At 41.2% G+C, this 18,732-nt stretch overlaps 1 protein-coding gene across 1 annotated transcript in view; it reads left to right on the forward strand.

The window, feature by feature from the left end:
• rab26 (RAB26, member RAS oncogene family) overlaps positions 1-18,732 on the forward strand; it is a 115,470-nt gene that overhangs the window by 91,098 nt on the left and 5,640 nt on the right. Inside the window, exons 6-7 of the mRNA XM_074697152.1 lie at positions 14,025-14,090; positions 18,399-18,455. Of these exons, the coding sequence (XP_074553253.1) occupies positions 14,025-14,090; positions 18,399-18,455 (123 nt within the window). The remainder of the gene's footprint in view (positions 1-14,024; positions 14,091-18,398; positions 18,456-18,732) is intronic.

The raw sequence follows: 18,732 nt of genomic DNA on the forward strand, positions 1-18,732 counted from the left end.
TAATGACAAAGCTGGTTTAATAACTCTTCTCAGTTTGAAGGTTGAGAAAAATAACTAACCCTGCTCAAACTGTACAACTATTTTCTGACAATATAATATAAAATGTATTTATCATAGGTACTAAAGCTGTTCTGAAGCGACTCATTTTTACTCATTGAAAGCTAAATTTTGACTTGCCAATCATAGGTGCACAAAAGAAGAGTCAAAATAAAGCATTGCTTTAAGTATGGCTCATGCTAGCAGGGCTAACACCACCAGGATTTGGTCCTTTCTGTGTGTCAACCTGCATGATGCCTGTGCTGGTTAGGCTTTGCTCCTGACAAGTAGAGGGTATGCCGTGATGTCACAGCAAGGGGAAGTCACTGCCGTTATGCCCACTGAGTGGCAGAAAGAGGGTCTGTTTTCCAAACTGCCTGCTACACCAGCAATGGCTTCTATTTTGGTCGAAATTTAGTCCGTAGTAGTCAGTATATGAAAACTTGCAAAATCTGCAGTATGCAGTATAAAAAACCCCAGATGTCCAACTGATCCAGGAATATTTTCCAATATGCAACAGACCAGTCTACCTTGCATACTGTTTCCCGCAATGCACAGCGCTGACGTTGTTTGTCAGTGCAGGTGTAACTTTTCGGTGAATTCCACCGTCTAGTGGAACGAGTCAGAACTATAACTACAACACAACAACATTAACATTATATGGTTCGTGAGATATATGTAAAGTTATGAGAAAAAAACACTTGTAAATCTTTTCACTTCTGGTTGTAAAAGAGGTGTTTACTTCTACAAATTCATTAAGGACTAATTACCCATTTTTAAACCATATGTGGATTATATGGAAGTGTTTTTTTCATCAGCTGTAAAACTAAAAATCCAGATTTATTTGCAGTCAATGATATAACTTTTGGTGTAAGATTAGATATCAAGAATGATGATTCTGCTATGATATGACTGATAAAATAACTAAAATCCGAGATCTGCCCATTGCTTGTTTTGTATATTTATATTAAAGGCAAAAAAAACCCAACATCATCTGTAGCTCTGCCTTCCGAGACCGAAAACCAGAGTAGTATACTACAAAACAGACCCAACAGAAAAGTCATTCTACATTCCACAAGCAAAAGCAGTAGGTTGTATGCAGTGCCTACTACATACTACATTCACATGTAGTATGCAGTAGGCAGTTTGGAAAAGAGCTAGGGAGATGAGTGGCAGCGTTGGCATCAATACCGTGTAAACTCTAAAACAAAATCAAAAAATGGGGAAGAGCTGTTGTATGATTGATTCAATGAACATGTTTGAAAAGCAGTCAGAGCGATCTTTTAACAAGCTACGAAAAGACAAAGAGAAGAGAAACTGATGGATCGCTGCTATTTATAGAAACAACCCAAGCAACAAAAGCTGGATTTGCGGTTCCCATTTTGCGTCAGTTACCATTAATTTATGCTGTATTTTTGGGTTAAATCATTCCTTAAATTACGAAATCTCTAAATGTTAATTTTTTCATTCATCATATTTGTCATAACTGAAACATTTTTGTCTTTTGCTCAACAAATAAGGGGAACCCCAGCACAAGCAGTTGTAGCTTTGCTGTATAAAGTAATTGATATTAACTATACATGAAGTCACAGAGACTATACGTCTATTAATAAAACTGTCTGTGTTAAATACCAAAAGTACAAGTAGAAAATACATATATTTACTTGGGTCAATCACTGTATACCGTAAATTGAATTATTTAGAGGCTTTCGTAGCTTTCAGCCTTTGCATTGTGTGTTTTCCTGGTGCTGAAATCAGGAACAAATAAACGTCAGGATATGATTTCTGGCCACATGTCGATGTTCTGTTTTTTTTGGTAGCTTTAACAAATCAATGTCAAGTCCAAATATTCTTCATTTCATTTCATATTACACATTCTTCCCAGTCTCACCGTGTTTACTGCCACTCTCCGTAATGCTAAGTGAGGTTTGTTTTGCCACTCAGTCCGACTGAAGTGGGCGTGTCCCAGAGAGGAAGTGACGTACACGCGTACTCTCTCTACTTAAAGCATCCGCATCCTGAATACAACTTTGTCTATATTTTATTCATTTTGAAATAATACAAACCCTTCAAGATGCTGTCGGTCATCTGTGCTTGTTTACATCTGGTGGTAGAGCGTTATAGAACCATGGAATAAACAGTAACCAGGCTAAAGCTCATGGCAGATGGATGTGCAACAGCTCTGATACAGCACTTGACAAATATTTTAGGGCCAACAAATTTTAAGCTAACGCTTTACTTCAACAAATTAACAATTCTGAGAATGACGGGGTTAAATCATTAGGTTGATTAAACACATTGTAGACTTTTTAAATAATCATTTTTTCAGTATTTTCATCCCTTAATTTATCAAAGCTCCTTTCAGGGGCATTTATTTTGTGTCAGTTTTGCACTCCTTTATCTTTTTTCTGTTGCTGATTTGTTCTGTGCATGTGTAAGTAGCTTTTACAAATAAAACAGAGAAAAAATGACCAAATGTTTTATTAATGAAGAAACTTTGCAGTGGAAAAATGTATAGAACAGAAAATAGAGGATGTTTTGGTAGTGCGAAGTTAGCCTTCAGCATACCCTAAGGCAGCAATTTCAAGCATTATAAATAACCATAAAGAAATGATCAACTTTTTATGCTGGGTGTCTCAGCATGAGTAGTCTGTTACTTATCTGCTTTTAGATCCTTGTTGTTTTCTATTTCATCATATAACCAAAGTAAAACCTACTGATGTGTGCGCCTGCTTGACAGTTGACTTTGATCCTGATAAAAAATGAAACAATACAGCATGTAAGGGATGTCATTTCTTGATCACTTTAATTAATAATAATAATAATAATGCATTTTATTTATAGAGCGCTTTTCAAGTTCTCAAAGTCGCTTTACAAGGTAAAAGCAGTATAAAAACAAGTTAAAAACAGATACAAAAACAAAATGAGATAACAGAAAAAAGAAGGACATGTATAGAAAAGAAGACGAGACAAAAACAATTCAAAGGTGTAGAGTAAAAGCAAGTTCAGTTACCGGTGGTTGTTAAATTAAAAGCTATGCGAAACAGGTGAGTTTTGAGTTTTGTTTTGAAGGCAGTGAGGTCAGCAGTATCACGGAGGTGTTGTGGGAGTGAGTTCCAAAGGGAGGGGGCAGCAACAGAGAAGGCTCTGTCCCCCCAGGTTCGGTGCTTGGTCCTAGGGACGGTGAGGAGGTTTGCTACTGAAGAACGGAGGGTGCAGGAAGGGGTGTAGGGGTGGAGCATGTCAGTAAGGTATGGAGGGGCCTGGTTATGGAGTGCTTTGTGAGTGAGAAGGAGGATTTTAAACTGGATACGGTAACGGACGGGAAGCCAGTGGAGATCTTGAAGAATGGGAGTTATGTGTTCACGGGAACGGGTACGGGTGAGGAGGCGGGCGGCAGAGTTTTGGATATACTGGAGTTTGTTGAGGTGGTTGTTGGTTGTGCCAAAAAGAATGCTATTGCAGTAATCGATTCGTGATGTGATGAAGGCGTGGATGAGGGTTTCAGCAGCAGAGAAGGAAAGAGAGGGGCGAAGGCGGGCGATGTTCTTAAGATGGAGGAAGGCTGTTTTTGTAATTGCTTTGATGTGATGAGAGAAGGTGAGGTTGTTGTCGAAGATGACTCCGAGGTTACGGCAATGGGAAGAAGGTAAGAGGGTGGAGTTTTGAACGGTGAGGTGGAAGTTATTGGCTGTAGAAGTAAGGGATTTTGGACCAATTAAAAGAATATTAGATTTTGAGAGGTTGAGTTTGAGAAAATTACTTTGTAGCCAGGAGCTGATGTCGGAGAGGCAGGTGGAGAGGGCGGACTGGGTCAGAGAGGTTATTGATTCGGCGGATATGTAAAGTTGAATGTCGTCGGCATAACAATGAAAGCGGAGACCATGACGTTGGATAATCTGACCAAGGGGAAGGAGGTAAAGGATGAAAAGGAGGGGACCGAGCACCGAACCCTGAGGGACACCTTGGGATAGGGGGGCAGTAGAAGAGGAGCAGTTGTTGATGAATATGAATTGTTTCCGGTCACTGAGGTATGAAGTTAGCCAAGAGAGGGCGTCGTCTGTGATGTGGAGGAGAGATTTAAGGCGGGAAAGCAGGATGGAATGGTTGATTGTGTCAAAAGCGGCGGTGAGGTCCAGGAGAATGAGGATGGATAGAAGGCCAGAGTCAGAGGAGAGGAGGAGGTCATTTGTGACTTTAAGGAGGGCAGTTTCAGTGCTGTGGTGAGTGCGGAATCCAGATTGAAACTGTTCGTAGAGGATGTTGTTGGTAAGGTGGGTCTTGATTTGTGCAGCAACGGTACGTTCAAGGATCTTGGTGAGAAAGGGCAGGTTAGATATGGGGCGAAAGTTATTGGGATCGTCAGGATTCAGACCAGGTTTCTTGAGGATCGGAGTGATGGCAGCAAGTTTAAGAGACGGAGGGACAGTGGAGGAGGTAAGTGAGGCGTTGACAATTGAAGTGATGAAGGGGGAGATTGTAGGGAGGCATTGTTTAATGAGGGACGATGGGATAGGGTCTAAGATGCAGGTGGATGATTTCATGGAAGAGACCATTTTTGACAGCTCTGTTTGGGAGATGGATGAGAATTTGGAGAGAGGTGAGGTGACAAGAGGAAAGGAGGGAATGGAGGAGACATAAGCAGGGGGTGGTGTTGATAAGGAGTGGTAGATGGAGTCAATTTTTGACTGGAAGAATGAGAGGAATGAGTTGCATTTTTCTGAGGTAAAGGAGTGAGAAGTGTTATCAATGGGGTTGATGAGTTTGCTAAAGGTGGAAAAGAGAGCCTTTTGGTTATCAGAACTGGTGCGGATTAGGTTTGAATAGTAGGTGGAGCGGGCATGGATAAGGGCAGATTTGTACAGTTGTAGATGTTCCGTGTATGCTTGAACATGTACTGTGAGTCTGGTTTTCTTGTAGAGTCTTTCAAGCCTACGTTTTTTCGCTTTAAGGTGGTGAAGGTCAGGGGTAAACCAAGGGGCTGAGTGAGTAAAAGTAACTGTTCTGGTTTTTAAGGGGGCTAGGTTATTGAGGCAGGTGGAGAGAGCACTGTTGAAGTGGTTGACAAGCAGTTCTGGGCTAACTGATGATGGAGGGGGGGTCGTGGTCATGGAAGTACGAACGGCGGCCGAGAAATCTTGAGGCAGGATGGAGTTGACATTTCTGAAAGATATTGTGCGTTTTTCTCTGGCGGAAGGGACAGGTAGGTGGATATCAAACACTATGGCTAGGTGGTCAGAAATATGGAGGTTGAAGCAAGTGAGTTGTTGAATGGTGAGACCGGTGGAGCAGACTAGGTCCAGGGTGTGGCCGTGGGAGTGGGTAGGGAAATTAACGTGTTGTGTGAGGTTGAGGCAGTCCAGGAGGTCGAGAAAGTCAGAGGCTTGTTTGCAGTTATTGTTGTCAATGTGGAAGTTGAAGTCACCAAGAATTAGTACTGAAGCTGAGATGGCTGATAAATGAGTGACAAGGTCAGTAAAATCAGAGAGGAAAGATGGATTTGGCTTGGGAGGACGGTAGATCACAGTGATTATGAAAGGACTGGGCGAGAGTAGTTTGAAAGCAATGTGTTCAAATGATTCAACAGAGGGAGTGGAGATGGAGCTGGTTTTGAAATGCTTCTTGTAGACTGATGCAACACCACCGCCTCTTCCAGTATGGCGGGGACGATCAATGTATTTGTATCCGGAGGGGGTGGCTTGGTTGAGTGAGAAGTAATCCAAATGGCTGTGCCAGGTTTCGGTGATACAGAGAAAGTCCAGGTTTTTGTCCATGATGAAATCATTCAGTATGACTGCTTTATTGTTGAGAGAGCGGGTGTTATGGAGAGCGAGTTTGAGGATATGCTGTTGTGGTGGATGCTGTGTGAAACTGGGGACCAGGGATAGGTTTTGTCGGGAGTGCTTGACTTTTCTCCTGTTTATGTTGCGGCGGCTGGGGGATCTGGTTGTTATAATGGGGAGAATGGGAGCAATATCAGCAGGAGCACAGTGCTTAATGCGAATGAGCTGGCGTGTGTTTGTGGGGACGGGGCGGTTTTGAGACGGTCTGACTGAGATGACAGGCTGAATGCTGTGAGGGGCACAATGGGGCTGCAATATGCGCTGAGGCCTGTAGAGGGAGGTATAGCAGGTAGAGGTGTTTAGATTTTGGACCGTAGATGAAGACAGGGGGCACTGCGGTTTGAGTGTAAACAGTCAATCACGTGGTTGAGTGTGGACAGCATGCTGTAGGTTGACAGTTAACATATGGCTGCCCAGTTTGTTTGGGTGGAGACCGTCGCGTCTAAAGAAGGATTCACGGCCCCAAAACAAGTCGAAATTGTCAATGAAGTTTATGGAGTGAGACATGCAGGCAGATTTAAGCCAGGAATGGAGGGAGAGGATCCTGCTGAAGAGTCCGGAGCCACAGTTGTGAGGGGAGATTGGACCGCTCATGAAGATGGATTTCCCGGTGGATTGAATGAAACGGAAAAGTTTATCGAACGCTAATTTTGTGATCTCGGACTGTCGGCGAAACGCATCCACGCAGCCAGCGTGGATTATAATTCGACGGACAGATGACGGGAGTGAGTGGAGTAGACCGGGAAGTTTGTGAAGGATGTCGGAGACTGTTGCTCCAGGGAAACAGTGCGTAGTTACATTGAAGAAACGGACATTTCTTATGATGGAGTCTCCAATTAGTAAGGTGGTCGGGGGGAAAAGGGGCCGAGGGGATGGTGCCGTTGAAGGGGCAGCAGGATCAATTTTGACCGGTGGTGAGCGTACAGGCGGAGATGAGCTTGTGTGGGTAGCGGTGGTTCGGCGCACTGGAGCCGGTGTGAAAGGGACAGAGAGGCGGCGGGTCATGCGGCAGGGAGGGCCCCGGGAGGGGGTTTCAGGAGGCGGTGAGCTAACAGTCAGTGAGGTGCACGATTGTGGAATTTTACGTGTGTCCATTTCAGGAAGGAAGTCCTGCGTGGCAAGGATGTCAAACCTGTTACTCAGGTGGATTTTGTGATGGAGTGCATGGGGGGGCTGCTTGGATTCTACACTACGAGAAGCGACCAAGGACCACGATGCAGGATCTCGTGGGGTAGAGGTAGCGAGAGACTTGGGCTTTGCCCCCAGCTTCGACCAGGTGAGGTCCCCAGCAGCAGTCGGGGGGGCGGAGGTAGAAGCCGGTTTGTCAGGAGCGGTGGCACCGGGCGGAGGGGCTGACACAACGTCGGCTTGGGCAGTACCGGGGGCAAGGCAGGACTGGGCAGGACTGGATGAATTGGACGCCGGTGACGAGGGACGGAAGAGAATGGTGTCCATTTGCAGCTCTGCTTCACGAAGTGTGTAAAGTGTGGAGATACGCCGCTCGAGTTCAGAAACTTTTTCAACGAGGACGGTGCAGTTGGTGCAGCCCGAAGGAGAGGTAAGTGGAGCCATGAATGTAGATAGCACCTGAGAAAAGAGTAAGAAGAGGGCCAATACAGGGCTAAAAAGTGTACAAAATACGTAAGAGGCTACAGTGATAGGAGCAGTTAGCAGCGATGTAGCAGAGAGCAGACGGGCACAGGCACTTACACGCGGGGGCTCCTAGTACGGAGCCCGCAGCGGTGGGGTGGTTCAGTGTTTAGCAGTGAAGGACCAGCAAGGAAGACAGAGACTTACCAGCAAGGGCCCCAAAACAGGGCCCGCTGTTGATAGTTGATGTACTAGAACAGTAAAGCAGTGGAAGCCGGGAGGCGAACTCGGGATCTGCTGCTGCTGTGTAGCTCTGCTGTGTAGCTCTGCTGTGTAGCTCTGCTGTGTAGCTCTGCTGTGTAGCTCTGCTGTGTAGCTCTGCTGTGTAGCTCTGCTGTGTAGCTCTGCTGTGTAGCTCTGCTGTGTAGCTCTGCTGTGTAGCTCTGCTGTGTAGCTCTGCTGTGTAGCTCTGCTGTGTAGCTCTGCTGTGTAGCTCTGCTGTGATTGCTTGTTTGTACATGGAAAAATAAGCTGCAACTTACATGTTATAAGGTAAATGCAAAGTCTCAGTTTAATGTTCTTGCCCATTTTAACCACAGAAGTTTTTTCAGTTTAATTGCTAATTATGGACACCAGACACAAACATCAGGGCTAAATGTAGTTCGTTACTTCCATCACTGCATGATACATGCTTTTAAACCAAGTGTAACCCCACACCTTCAGGTGTCTTAGTGTCCTGCAGTTAGATTTAGCTCTGTGTTTTTATCTGACTGACAACAAAAGAAACAAAGATACACGGGAGCATCAGAAGTACCCCCACACGCCACAGCCAGTGACAACTATTCTCACCAAAGTCACGAAGCAGCCGCCAGCAGCAGTCTGCCTGCCTTTCATTTTCCCTCCCCCCTGATACACATCCTTTGTATCTATTTCTTGTCTTCTTCTGTCATCTATCTCTCCATCTCTCCACTGCCTTTTGGCTTTCTTTTTTGCTCAACTCGCTTTCTGTCTCATCTAAAGTTAAGCAAGAAGCAGGAGTGCAGTAATACATTTATGATTTTGGAATAAAATGGTGTAAAATTCTCGCTTCTGATTCAACTTGACTGGAATTGTTATATTAGAAATTAGAGCAAACTTGCAAACTGTTGAATTCCCCAGAGCTATGGATTATTAGAAAAAGTAATATCTGCCTTGGTGTTATTATATTTTTTATAGCTTTATTGTTGTTCTTTCAAACTAAATGCCAGATACATAGGATTTATTTCACATGGTTTTGGAACTTGTTTTCCCAATAGGTACAGAAACCACTGTTCTTTATCACAGTGTCATTGACATTTTGCTCTATGAGCAGTGGACCAGAGATTGTGATCCCAGTCTGGAAAAAAATTGGAACCCAGCCTTATTCCTTGCCTGGCATGGAGGTTAAACACAGATTTCTAGCTTCCCAAAAGAGACCTCTGTCCTGACTAAGCAGCAATCTCCGATCTATGAATATGAGACAATGCGGAAGTGCTAAAACCTTCTGTTTCTGGAGCGTCTGCGTGATGCAGGCTCCAGAAGTACAGGAAGTCGCACAGCTCTCAGCACACACTGTACGGGAGATGAATTTTTTAATAACTCAGGAGTTTAGGGGAATTTAAGATCGTAGTTCACCCAATCAGAGGCTGACAGGGGATGGGTGGGTACCTTTACATTAGAAATGATACGGTACCAATTCCCAGTACCTGGCAAACCCGGTATCAGTACTCAGCAGTACCAATTTTTTGTACTTTTGTGTGTGGTAAAAAATATCAATTTGTTGAACAATAAAATGTAAATTCTTTTCAGTTTCATTTGTTCTTCAATATATAACCTTGTAACGCTGTGTTCATTTCCAGCATGGAAAATCTCCCACTCTTCCACTTTCTCACAGTCATAAGGATGCATTCAGGTACCCAAACATGGTACCTTTTGATTTTACATGAATCGGTACCCAGTACCCGCTCTATAGCTGTACTCGAAGCCCCCATCACTTCCAATATGGCTGCAATAGCTGATGTGCTTCTTGAGTCAGTTTCAGAAACAGGTGGGTGACGTTGGGGAGACTACGTCCATTAATTATACAGTCTATGGTCTTGACTAGTCAGAATTAGCAACACGGGAACTGGTCGACACATCTACTATTGAAATAAATAATTGGCTCACAACAAAAAAATAAGAAAGTGGAAATTAAATATTTTCTTCCAGTTACTTTAAATGAAGGTTAAATTCATTCTACACAAAGCAAAGTACACTCTTCTGCTCCATTTTTTCCACTGTTGCAGGTAACATGCTCAGCTAAAATTTAAAAAAAAAAAAAAAAAAATTAAAAATATGGGACAGGTTTGAATATATTGAATATATCATTTTGATTTTGAGGTTATTACTTTTCAGACTGCACATATGTCTCATGTCTCTTGGGTTCTTCTAAAGACTGGATGATTAAAACTCACACCTAACAAACCCAATCACACAGCAGTTGACAGGCGTGTATTAATACATTGCATTAAGTCTGGAGATGTCAGTCGACATCACCGGTCTTAGCTTCCCTGAATTGTCTCCCACTGAGTTTTAGAATTGCCTCTGATATTCACTAAGAGACAGCGATGTTCATTCCAGTCTGAAATATGAATTCTAAATCTGAATTGACTGACTGTGTCTGTGATGTTTTATAATTGTACAACACAGCGCAGGACAGCCTCATATTTCAGGCTTTGTTTACAGCATGTGGATGAGATATTAAAAACCAGCTGTCACTGTTTATTCAGCCTTTCACAGAGATATAATGGCCCTCAGTGATGGGCAGCAAGCATTGTATCTGTATTTATGTAAACATGTTTACTCATAAGTTCTCACATCCTCCAAACTACAGTCAGGTCTTTTTTTTCTCATTCTGACAGATGTGTTAATACTCAAGACGCCTGCTTTCTGTCGAGTGGTTTTTGCTTGTTTTGGGATTTCAAGTCGCATAATTTAGTCGAAGGACTTGCTGGTAGAGACAAAGCGATCATATGCCAAACTTACTATGATTCCCTTTGCAGTTTTTAAGATAAGAACCACCTAAATGAGATGACACAGGCTGGTTGAATCGAAGTGTTTTAAAGACTAAGTTTTATTTGCACCAACTTTTACATGTATTACAGCTGAATTCAACAGATAATTATGAGAATCAAACGATAATGTTTAGATCACACAGATCTAGTGGGGTCCAACCAATTTTAATGCTATATTTATTTTCCAATACCAAACATTAAAGTCATCATTGTGGCTCCATAAAACTGTCTGTATGGTTCAGTTGGCTACAGGTGACACCTTCCACGAAGAGATTAAAACACAAAAGAGTTTTGCTAAAGATAAAGAAGAGCCCAAAATCCAAGTAGTATGATTTGGGGTGTAATTGCTGTTGTATATATAATTTTTTTTCTTTCGAGAGTCCAATCACTTCTTAAATCTACCTTCCAACATATTTTACAATCCCTGAAAAAATACACAAGAACGGCAGCTGTCAATCATCGTCAAAAGTAACATCAAACCTCGTTTTTCACCTCTTGTAATTAATGAAAACAAAAGTTTTCAGAGAAAAGAGAACTTGGTTACAAGGCGGCCTAATAATATCTTTAAATAACCACAACAATCGGATATGAGAAACATTTCTATTAGGTATATTCATTTTTTAAAGTTGGACTACAGCCCATCTGGAATGACTGGAGAGACAGATTTTTTGACCTATACTTCAGCCAGCCACTAGGGGGAGCAGTTTTTGTGGCAATCTCACTTCAAGCCGAGCAAGATAACGTCCTTTTTTTTTTTACATCTTTATGGGGATGCTGATTTAATTATCCAACAGGACTTGGCGCCTGCCTACACCACCAAAAAAACAAAAGCTGGTTAGATGACCATGCTATCACTGCTTGATCAGCCAGAAAAGGGCTGAACCTGAACTCTGTAGAGAATCTATTTTCAAAAGTAGGATGAGAGGAATCTGACCCAGAATGTAAGACAATGGCAAACGGACCAGTACTAATGAAGCGCTTTTCTAGTCTTTCTGATCACTCAAAGCGCTTTACACTGTGTCTATCGCGCATCTACACCACATTCACACCCTGATGGTAGGCTTAAAGAAGACAGGTTTCTGCAACAAAAAACATTTTTGTCTATTTTTTTCTTTTATTGAATTAATATTGATGTGTAGGCTTTACACCGATCATATCGGTTATATCGGATCGGCCGATATTTGCCATTTTTTGTAATGATCAGGATCGGTCGTCATGTCATAAATCACCGATCAATCAATGACGTCATGGTCGTGTTTAACCTGTCTCATTTACTCCAAACTAGTTTCACAGCATCGACATGTTCATTTGTGTGTATCCGAGAGCAATGACTCATGATTAAAAAAAACTGTTAATTTTGTGGATGTATATAAATGTTTTGAGGCAGCTTCGTTGTATTTGCACTAGAGTTACAGTCTGTGACTGTTAATTTAATTGATATGCTGCTGTATGTTTGAGGCAGCATTACTGTCCTTAATTTGCAGTATTTACTTGTTACAGGAAAGTAATTAATTACAATAAAGTAATTTAATTACTATAAGTTGTGCTAATTATTTTTGTCTTGGGTTATATTTTTGATTGTCCAGACTGAACTTAACTGAACATTGGGGCATGGCAAGATTGATACTCAGGAAACAGCACATAAGTATATAAGTACATAAACAAGTAGTTTAAATATTGCTCCTCATGTGAGCGGATCGGTGATCGGTTATCGGTTTATTTAAACTCACTGATCGGTGATCGGCCCAAAAATTGTGATTGTGTAAAGCCTATTGATGTGAGGATTAATCAGCAAGCTAATCGCTGAACTGTAAATTGATGCAGATAAAAAAATCCATCAGCCAGAGTATTAAAAAAAAAAATCATGCTTCATCAACTTGTCCTTTCTGCATCATTTATCAGACATCAAGGACTGATATACAGCATGATTTAAACCTTTTCAAAGCTGATCTTACCCTTGAGATTTAGTCGCACCATCCCACAACAGAACCCCAGAGCTCTGAGGATTCAGAGTCCGCTCCACATCCAATAGAAAGATGCATGGCCCTTCACAGACTGGTATGATTAGCATTACATGACCATGTTGAAACATGCAGGTGCTTATAAATAAAAGATCTGACTTCCTCCAGTGAGCACTCCTTCGTACTGCCAATTCATGCAGGAAGTCACTTTTTCTCCAAGGTTCTTAAAGTGACTGAGGGAGAGGACGATGACAAACTTACTGAGTGAGGGATGATTTGAAGAGGGTGGTTGTTAAAGCAGGTGAGTGGAGCTAATGCATGGTGGGTGTTACACTTCTATTCAAATTTAAAGTCAATAATTTGACTCAAAAAACACAGATCTGTAGATTTTTATACAGGTGAAGTCGGTAAAAGCTTCATCCAGAGCAACACTTTAGCTGATAGCCATCTTGAAATGGGCTAACAGCTGTTATTACTCTTTCAAACTGATGGCAAGGCTCTATCTCTGCATTCATCAGCATCTAATGTTCACCTTTCTGTGAAGATTGTCTGCTCTTTACAGTCGGCTATCAAGAGATACCAGATTGTAACTATGGGTTAACAATACCAAGATAATGGACTCCCATTTGTACTTAGATTTTCACACCAAGATTTGGTCATATTAGCAAAAACCTACTGTTGATCATTCCGATTCTTAAGTTTCCATGGGTAGCACTGTCAATATATCACTCCTCTCGTGTCCTGTCGTTAAACGCGACCTTTGGCTTTTGGTGACCCCACTGGAATCCCTTTACACACATTCACAGAGTCATCACCAGAATTAATTAAAGAAACTGTCAGAGAGGAAACAGCTACGGAGAGGGACTGCTGAAGAAAAGGCTGATTGATCTCAAGCCAGTCAGAAAACCGATGTGGAGCCACTGTGGGTACAATTAAGCTATGTGCTGACATTAGGGATATCGTCTCAGCAGGTGGCGACTGCAGGTGTATGTCTGAGCTGACGAAACGCTCGGCAAATGTAAAAGATGTCTTATGTACACTTCGATGTGTTGGCTGTCCCTGAAAGCTTTGTTTTTCCCCCTGTGGACTCTGTGCATTAGGCAAGGTTGAGCAGACTGTTTATCAAACTGAAGATGACAAGTATAACCAAACTCCTGCTTTTCATGTATGTTTCAAACCCCCTGTCCTTGCTTTTATCCCTTTTCTCTTTGTTCTTGCTTCAATTCCATCTAATCTGTCCACATTTTTTCCACTGAAACTCATCTTCTAAATGCTGCTTTTTATCCCTCCTCCTCTTTGTTCTCTTATTAGATTTAATGCGCAGGCTTGTCCTTGTCGAGTCCCAGACGAGGGTTTCTTTTTCCTAAAACCCCTTTTTCATGTGAACGACACATTCGTTCTTACTTCTCTCTAATGTTTGATTGTTCCCTTTATAGCTCTTCACACTCATAATGTCTTAATGCCTCTCTAACGGTGACTCTGTCTTCTTTCTCTCTCCTCCCTTTGTCCTGTTTTGTTGCCAGGCATGGCTGACTGAGATCCACGAGTACGCCCAACAGGATGTGGTCCTCATGCTGCTTGGGAACAAGGCAAGGCATTATGGGCAATTATTGTGACTGTAGGTAATAAAAATATGAGGGGGGAGGGGGGTTTTGTGATTCTAAAGAATGTGTTAAAGACCAAAAGCTGTATCACTCTCATATATTTTCCAACCTAAACATTGTAGGAGAGTATAAGGGCCACATAAAAGCAGGAAATATTTTGAGGTTTTGTAAATATAGTCACAAATGAAGGCTAAAAAAGCCAACCAACTGCCTGTGTCGAGTTAATGGTTGTGGAACATTTTGTGATTATGCTTTAGGACAGGTTTAATGAAAAGCTTTTAGCATAGCAAAACATTGCTTAAAAGATGCTACAAGGAGGATCTGTTTTAATTGCACTCCCTCGTCACCTTGTGGCAGTGTGTGGAGTCTCCACACACTATCGTAAACTTCTTTTAACGAGGCGTGTGTTTGTTTTGGAATTAAATGGAGATCAGATCAAAACAAAGTTTCTTTGTTCAAGACAAATTTTTACTGGATACAACACACTGAGGTAAGGTATTTATCTGTACAGTTACATAGCTCTATGGTTTGAAACGTGACATCAAGCAAGTGTTGTAGTAGCCGGCTACATGTTAGCAACATCAGAAGCCCAGTGCTCCAACGTATCTGTAGGCTAACGTGACAACAAGTTAACACTGTCAGTTTGTGAGTAGTTTATTAGCCATTTAAATGTAGCGCAGCTGGCAGCCCAGCGCTCTAAGACATGTCTTTAATGTGTAACCTCAGTAAATCCTGGTTAACTATGTCCTGCCAGTCATCTACCAAGCAGAGCTAATGTAACCTCACTCTTCATTTTATTGATAGACTCTCAAGTTTGAACAGACCACTGCAGAATAACTGCTGCATGTGGGTTGGAATGAACATTATCACAAACAGCTTAGCTCCTGTGTTAGCCTTTAGCTCGTGCTCTATCACTCTCCTGTTTATCTTTCTTTTGCTCTTCTGTCTTTTTTCTGTCAGACAGTTAGGCTCCTGTGTCCACCATCACTACAAAATTAATCACAGAAATTGTTGTCAGCAGAGAAAAACACAGATCTCTGTGTTTAATCTCTTTTCACTACTAAACTTTATCAGCTAGTGTGGTGTTGTCATAGAGACCTAGACGTGTTGAAATCAATCGACCCGAACTGGAAGCGAAGAAGTAGCAATTTAAAATAACCAGTAACCAGCAATATTGGCTCTGATAATCTCATTTTAAATTGTGGAATATAATCAGGCATATATCTAGAAGGGAGACTTTTTCAAGATCACTTTCAAACTCCTCACGGCCCCTTTAGAGTATCAAGATATAAGTACCAGGATTCTCCTCATCTCATTCATTTGGTTTCTCATGTCCCATATTCACATTGTCCTCATGTCTTAGCTCCTTCTTGTGAGGAATCAAAAGAGACATGAGGACAGAAGAGCCATATTTGTGAAATGAGAAATTCTTCCTTCCATAGCATCAGGCTATAGCAGCATCAGGCACTGTTGACAAAGTCCCCGGATATTTGTCCCCACTGGGACAGAGGACGTGAGAAGCAGCCAGTCTGTTCTGAAAAAAGACAAATAGGAAGGATCTGTACATGTCTGCAACTGCTGTTAGTCCCCAGCTGCTGAGTATAACTTCACAAGATGTTCCTCATTTTAGTGCAGGTGGCACTAGGAGACAGGATTTGTTACAAAGTAACATTTTAATATTTTTTATTATTTTATTGTCCCATAAATCCATTACTTCTCCCTATTACGGTTTTGCTCTCACAAAATTACTACATTATTATTCTTGTAACATTATTATTTCAAAGTCTTGAAAAAGTCTCCCTTCTAGATATATGCCCGATCATAAACCACATTTTAAAATGAGATTATCAGCGCCAATATGAGTTATTTTGAAATGCTACTTTGTAGCTTCTCAATCAGGTCCAGCAGGACCAGAGAGACAGAAGAGCAGAAGGAAGCTAAACAGGAGAGTGGCAGAGCATGAGCTCAAAGCTAAAACTTGGGCTAAAATTGTAAAAAAAAAAAAAAAAAGTCTTTGACAATGAAAATTAGTTCCAAAACAAACACGCTTGGTTAAAAGACACATCTTTACGACAGTGTGCGTGAGACTTCAGGCCAGAAGGTGGCGAGCCAGTCTTATTAAAACAGATCCTCCTCATAGCATCTTTAAAATTCTTTTTTCCTCCTCAATCTAACTTTAACCATTCTTTATTAAAACACATATTTGATATATTTTGCCGTATGTTGTTCAGTTTTACTTATTCAGAACTTTTCGGCAGCTATAAAATAGAGAGAAGAAAAAATTGTCGAAGGAGTCTTGCAGTTTATGCAACCAAAAGTCAAATCATCCCACCTGCCTTGATTCTTGTCTGTGTAGTAAAAAAGTGATGTAACTTCTCAGTGCTTCCTTATTTTTGTTTATAAACTATTATAAACAGATCAGTGAGTCACACAGTTACACTGCCTGACAGGTTCTTTATTACATCCAATGTGGGCACTGAAGTTTATTTTGAGACAGTGACTCACTACTGAACCAAATCTGGACTAATATGCAGCTAAAAATAGTACAGAAAACTTCAAGTGTGACTCTTGTTCGACTGATGCCTTGTGAAAACAACAGTGCTCTGTATTTTGGCAGCGTTCTAACTTTATTTTCTAAAAATACAAGTTTATTTTTGTGGTGCAATGTTAAAGATTGACTTCAATAGGAGCAAACGGGCTTGGCAGGGTAAGGAGGATGACACAAACTAACTTTATTTAGACCTTTTTAGACTGTTATACAGTGAGTTTTGATTTATGAGACTTCTGTTATGAAAACAAGAAAACCCTCCAGCATTGTGAAGTGCTGAGATTTAGAGTCAGAAGTTAATCAAGACAAACATTTAACCACAAAAACATTCCTTTTTTCCTGGATGAGAGTGAGTAACTGTAACTTTTTTTGCAATCAGAAAAAAATGGAAATAACACCAATGTGATATTTTAGCATTAAAGACATTATTAAAATGCTTACAAATACTGGTGGTTCAACTATCACAGAAACATAAATAAAAAGATTTTGGTAATCAGCTTTATACTGTTTTTCTTTGTTGTTTTTTTGTAGAGCAGCTGTGGCAAACACTGTACATTGGGTGGGGATCGAATAAATTTGCTAAAACACTGGGTGTTATGTATAGCTAACTGGCAGTTATGGGAAAAGCAGAAACCCTTCAGGATAGACGACCCCCCTCTATGTTGCATCAGAGTTTTATATCTCAAAACTACCTTTAAATTGATCGAGGCAAATGTCACAACTTTAACGCTGCTGCTTCATCAAAACCACTCATGACTTAAATTTCTGTGTAGATTTCGATATAAGTTGGTTTCACCTGCTCCTCTGCCATCACAAAGACTGTAGCACAGAACTCAGTATGAAATACCTGTTGATTAGCTTGTTGAATTAGCTAACTGCTAATATTTTAGCCACACTGTTTTCCAGTATGATGCTAACAGGCACTGAAAGTTTTACCTGAACTTACCGGTCTATGGCTTTACTCTATGAAATCTTTTCCCCTGCGTCCCATCGTCAAGGGGTTTCAACCAATCAGAATCAAGCATCTTACAAGGCCAGGAGATCAGTAAGAGAGATGGATTATAAACACTTTTAATACTCACAAAGTTTCAAGCACCTTCATGTTCACTGACTCAGTTTAAAATGAATAAGACAACAGCTGTATAGTGAAGAGCTCCCCCTAGTGATCAGCTGCAGTAAAGTTTATAGGCCTACCTCCTCGGCTATTTAAAACAAAACATCTGTTGAACCAAAAAAGGAAAACTCTTTTTTTTTCTTGTTGTTTATTACTCTTCTAATCAGTGAAACAGTTGGAAAATATTGGGAAAAAAGTATTTGCCGTCCAACTTCAGGCTTTATCAGTTAATCAACAATAAATTCTTGATTCTTCTTTTTAAATTAATTTCTAAAATGAGTTGAGCTTATCTCTAACACACATTTGATCATGTCCCAACCTGCTAATCTGCAAATATCAGTGTCACATTTTTTTGTACAATTGCCACTAACATCTCCCCTCTGCACAGAGAACAGATGTCTCTGCCTTGGAGCTCTGTCTAGTTTCAGTCCTCAGCACTCCATATCAGTCCTTAATTAGCACTCCAAGAGCCAATCTTGACTCATTAGATGCTATCAGACCTGAACACTCGGAAGGCTTGCATATAAACTGTGGATAAATAGTGCCCAGTGGGTTGGTGGATTTTGTGAGTTTTAGCACTGATGTTGGTGCATCGTGCTCAAGTGTGACCTTGTTTTTCTTGTCACACCAGGCTGATGCAACTCACGAGAGGGTGGTGAAGAGAGAAGACGGGGAGAGGCTTGCCAAGGTAAACAGTTTGAAAAATATGAGCGTATTTCTCTCCCTAGATGTACAGCAGTTAGAATTAATCCTGCACTGAAAACTTTTGGCTTTTTCTATCTGAGATGCATTTTCATGTAATTTCTGATAGTTTAATGTTAAAGAATTTCCATCAAATATGAGCATGATTGGTATGACGGCAAGGCGAGATTATCCAGGGATTAGATCCCCTTTCTGCTTCTATCTCAGAGATTAGGGTTTCTGCTCTGTGGGGTAAGAAATTCATCCCTCAAATAAGCCAAACA

This window comes from Halichoeres trimaculatus, unplaced genomic scaffold (genome assembly GCF_033239565.1).
Source record: "Halichoeres trimaculatus isolate MK-OKI-2021-1 unplaced genomic scaffold, fHalTri1.1 fHalTri1_scaffold_20, whole genome shotgun sequence".
Lineage (NCBI taxonomy): Eukaryota > Metazoa > Chordata > Actinopteri > Labriformes > Labridae > Halichoeres > Halichoeres trimaculatus.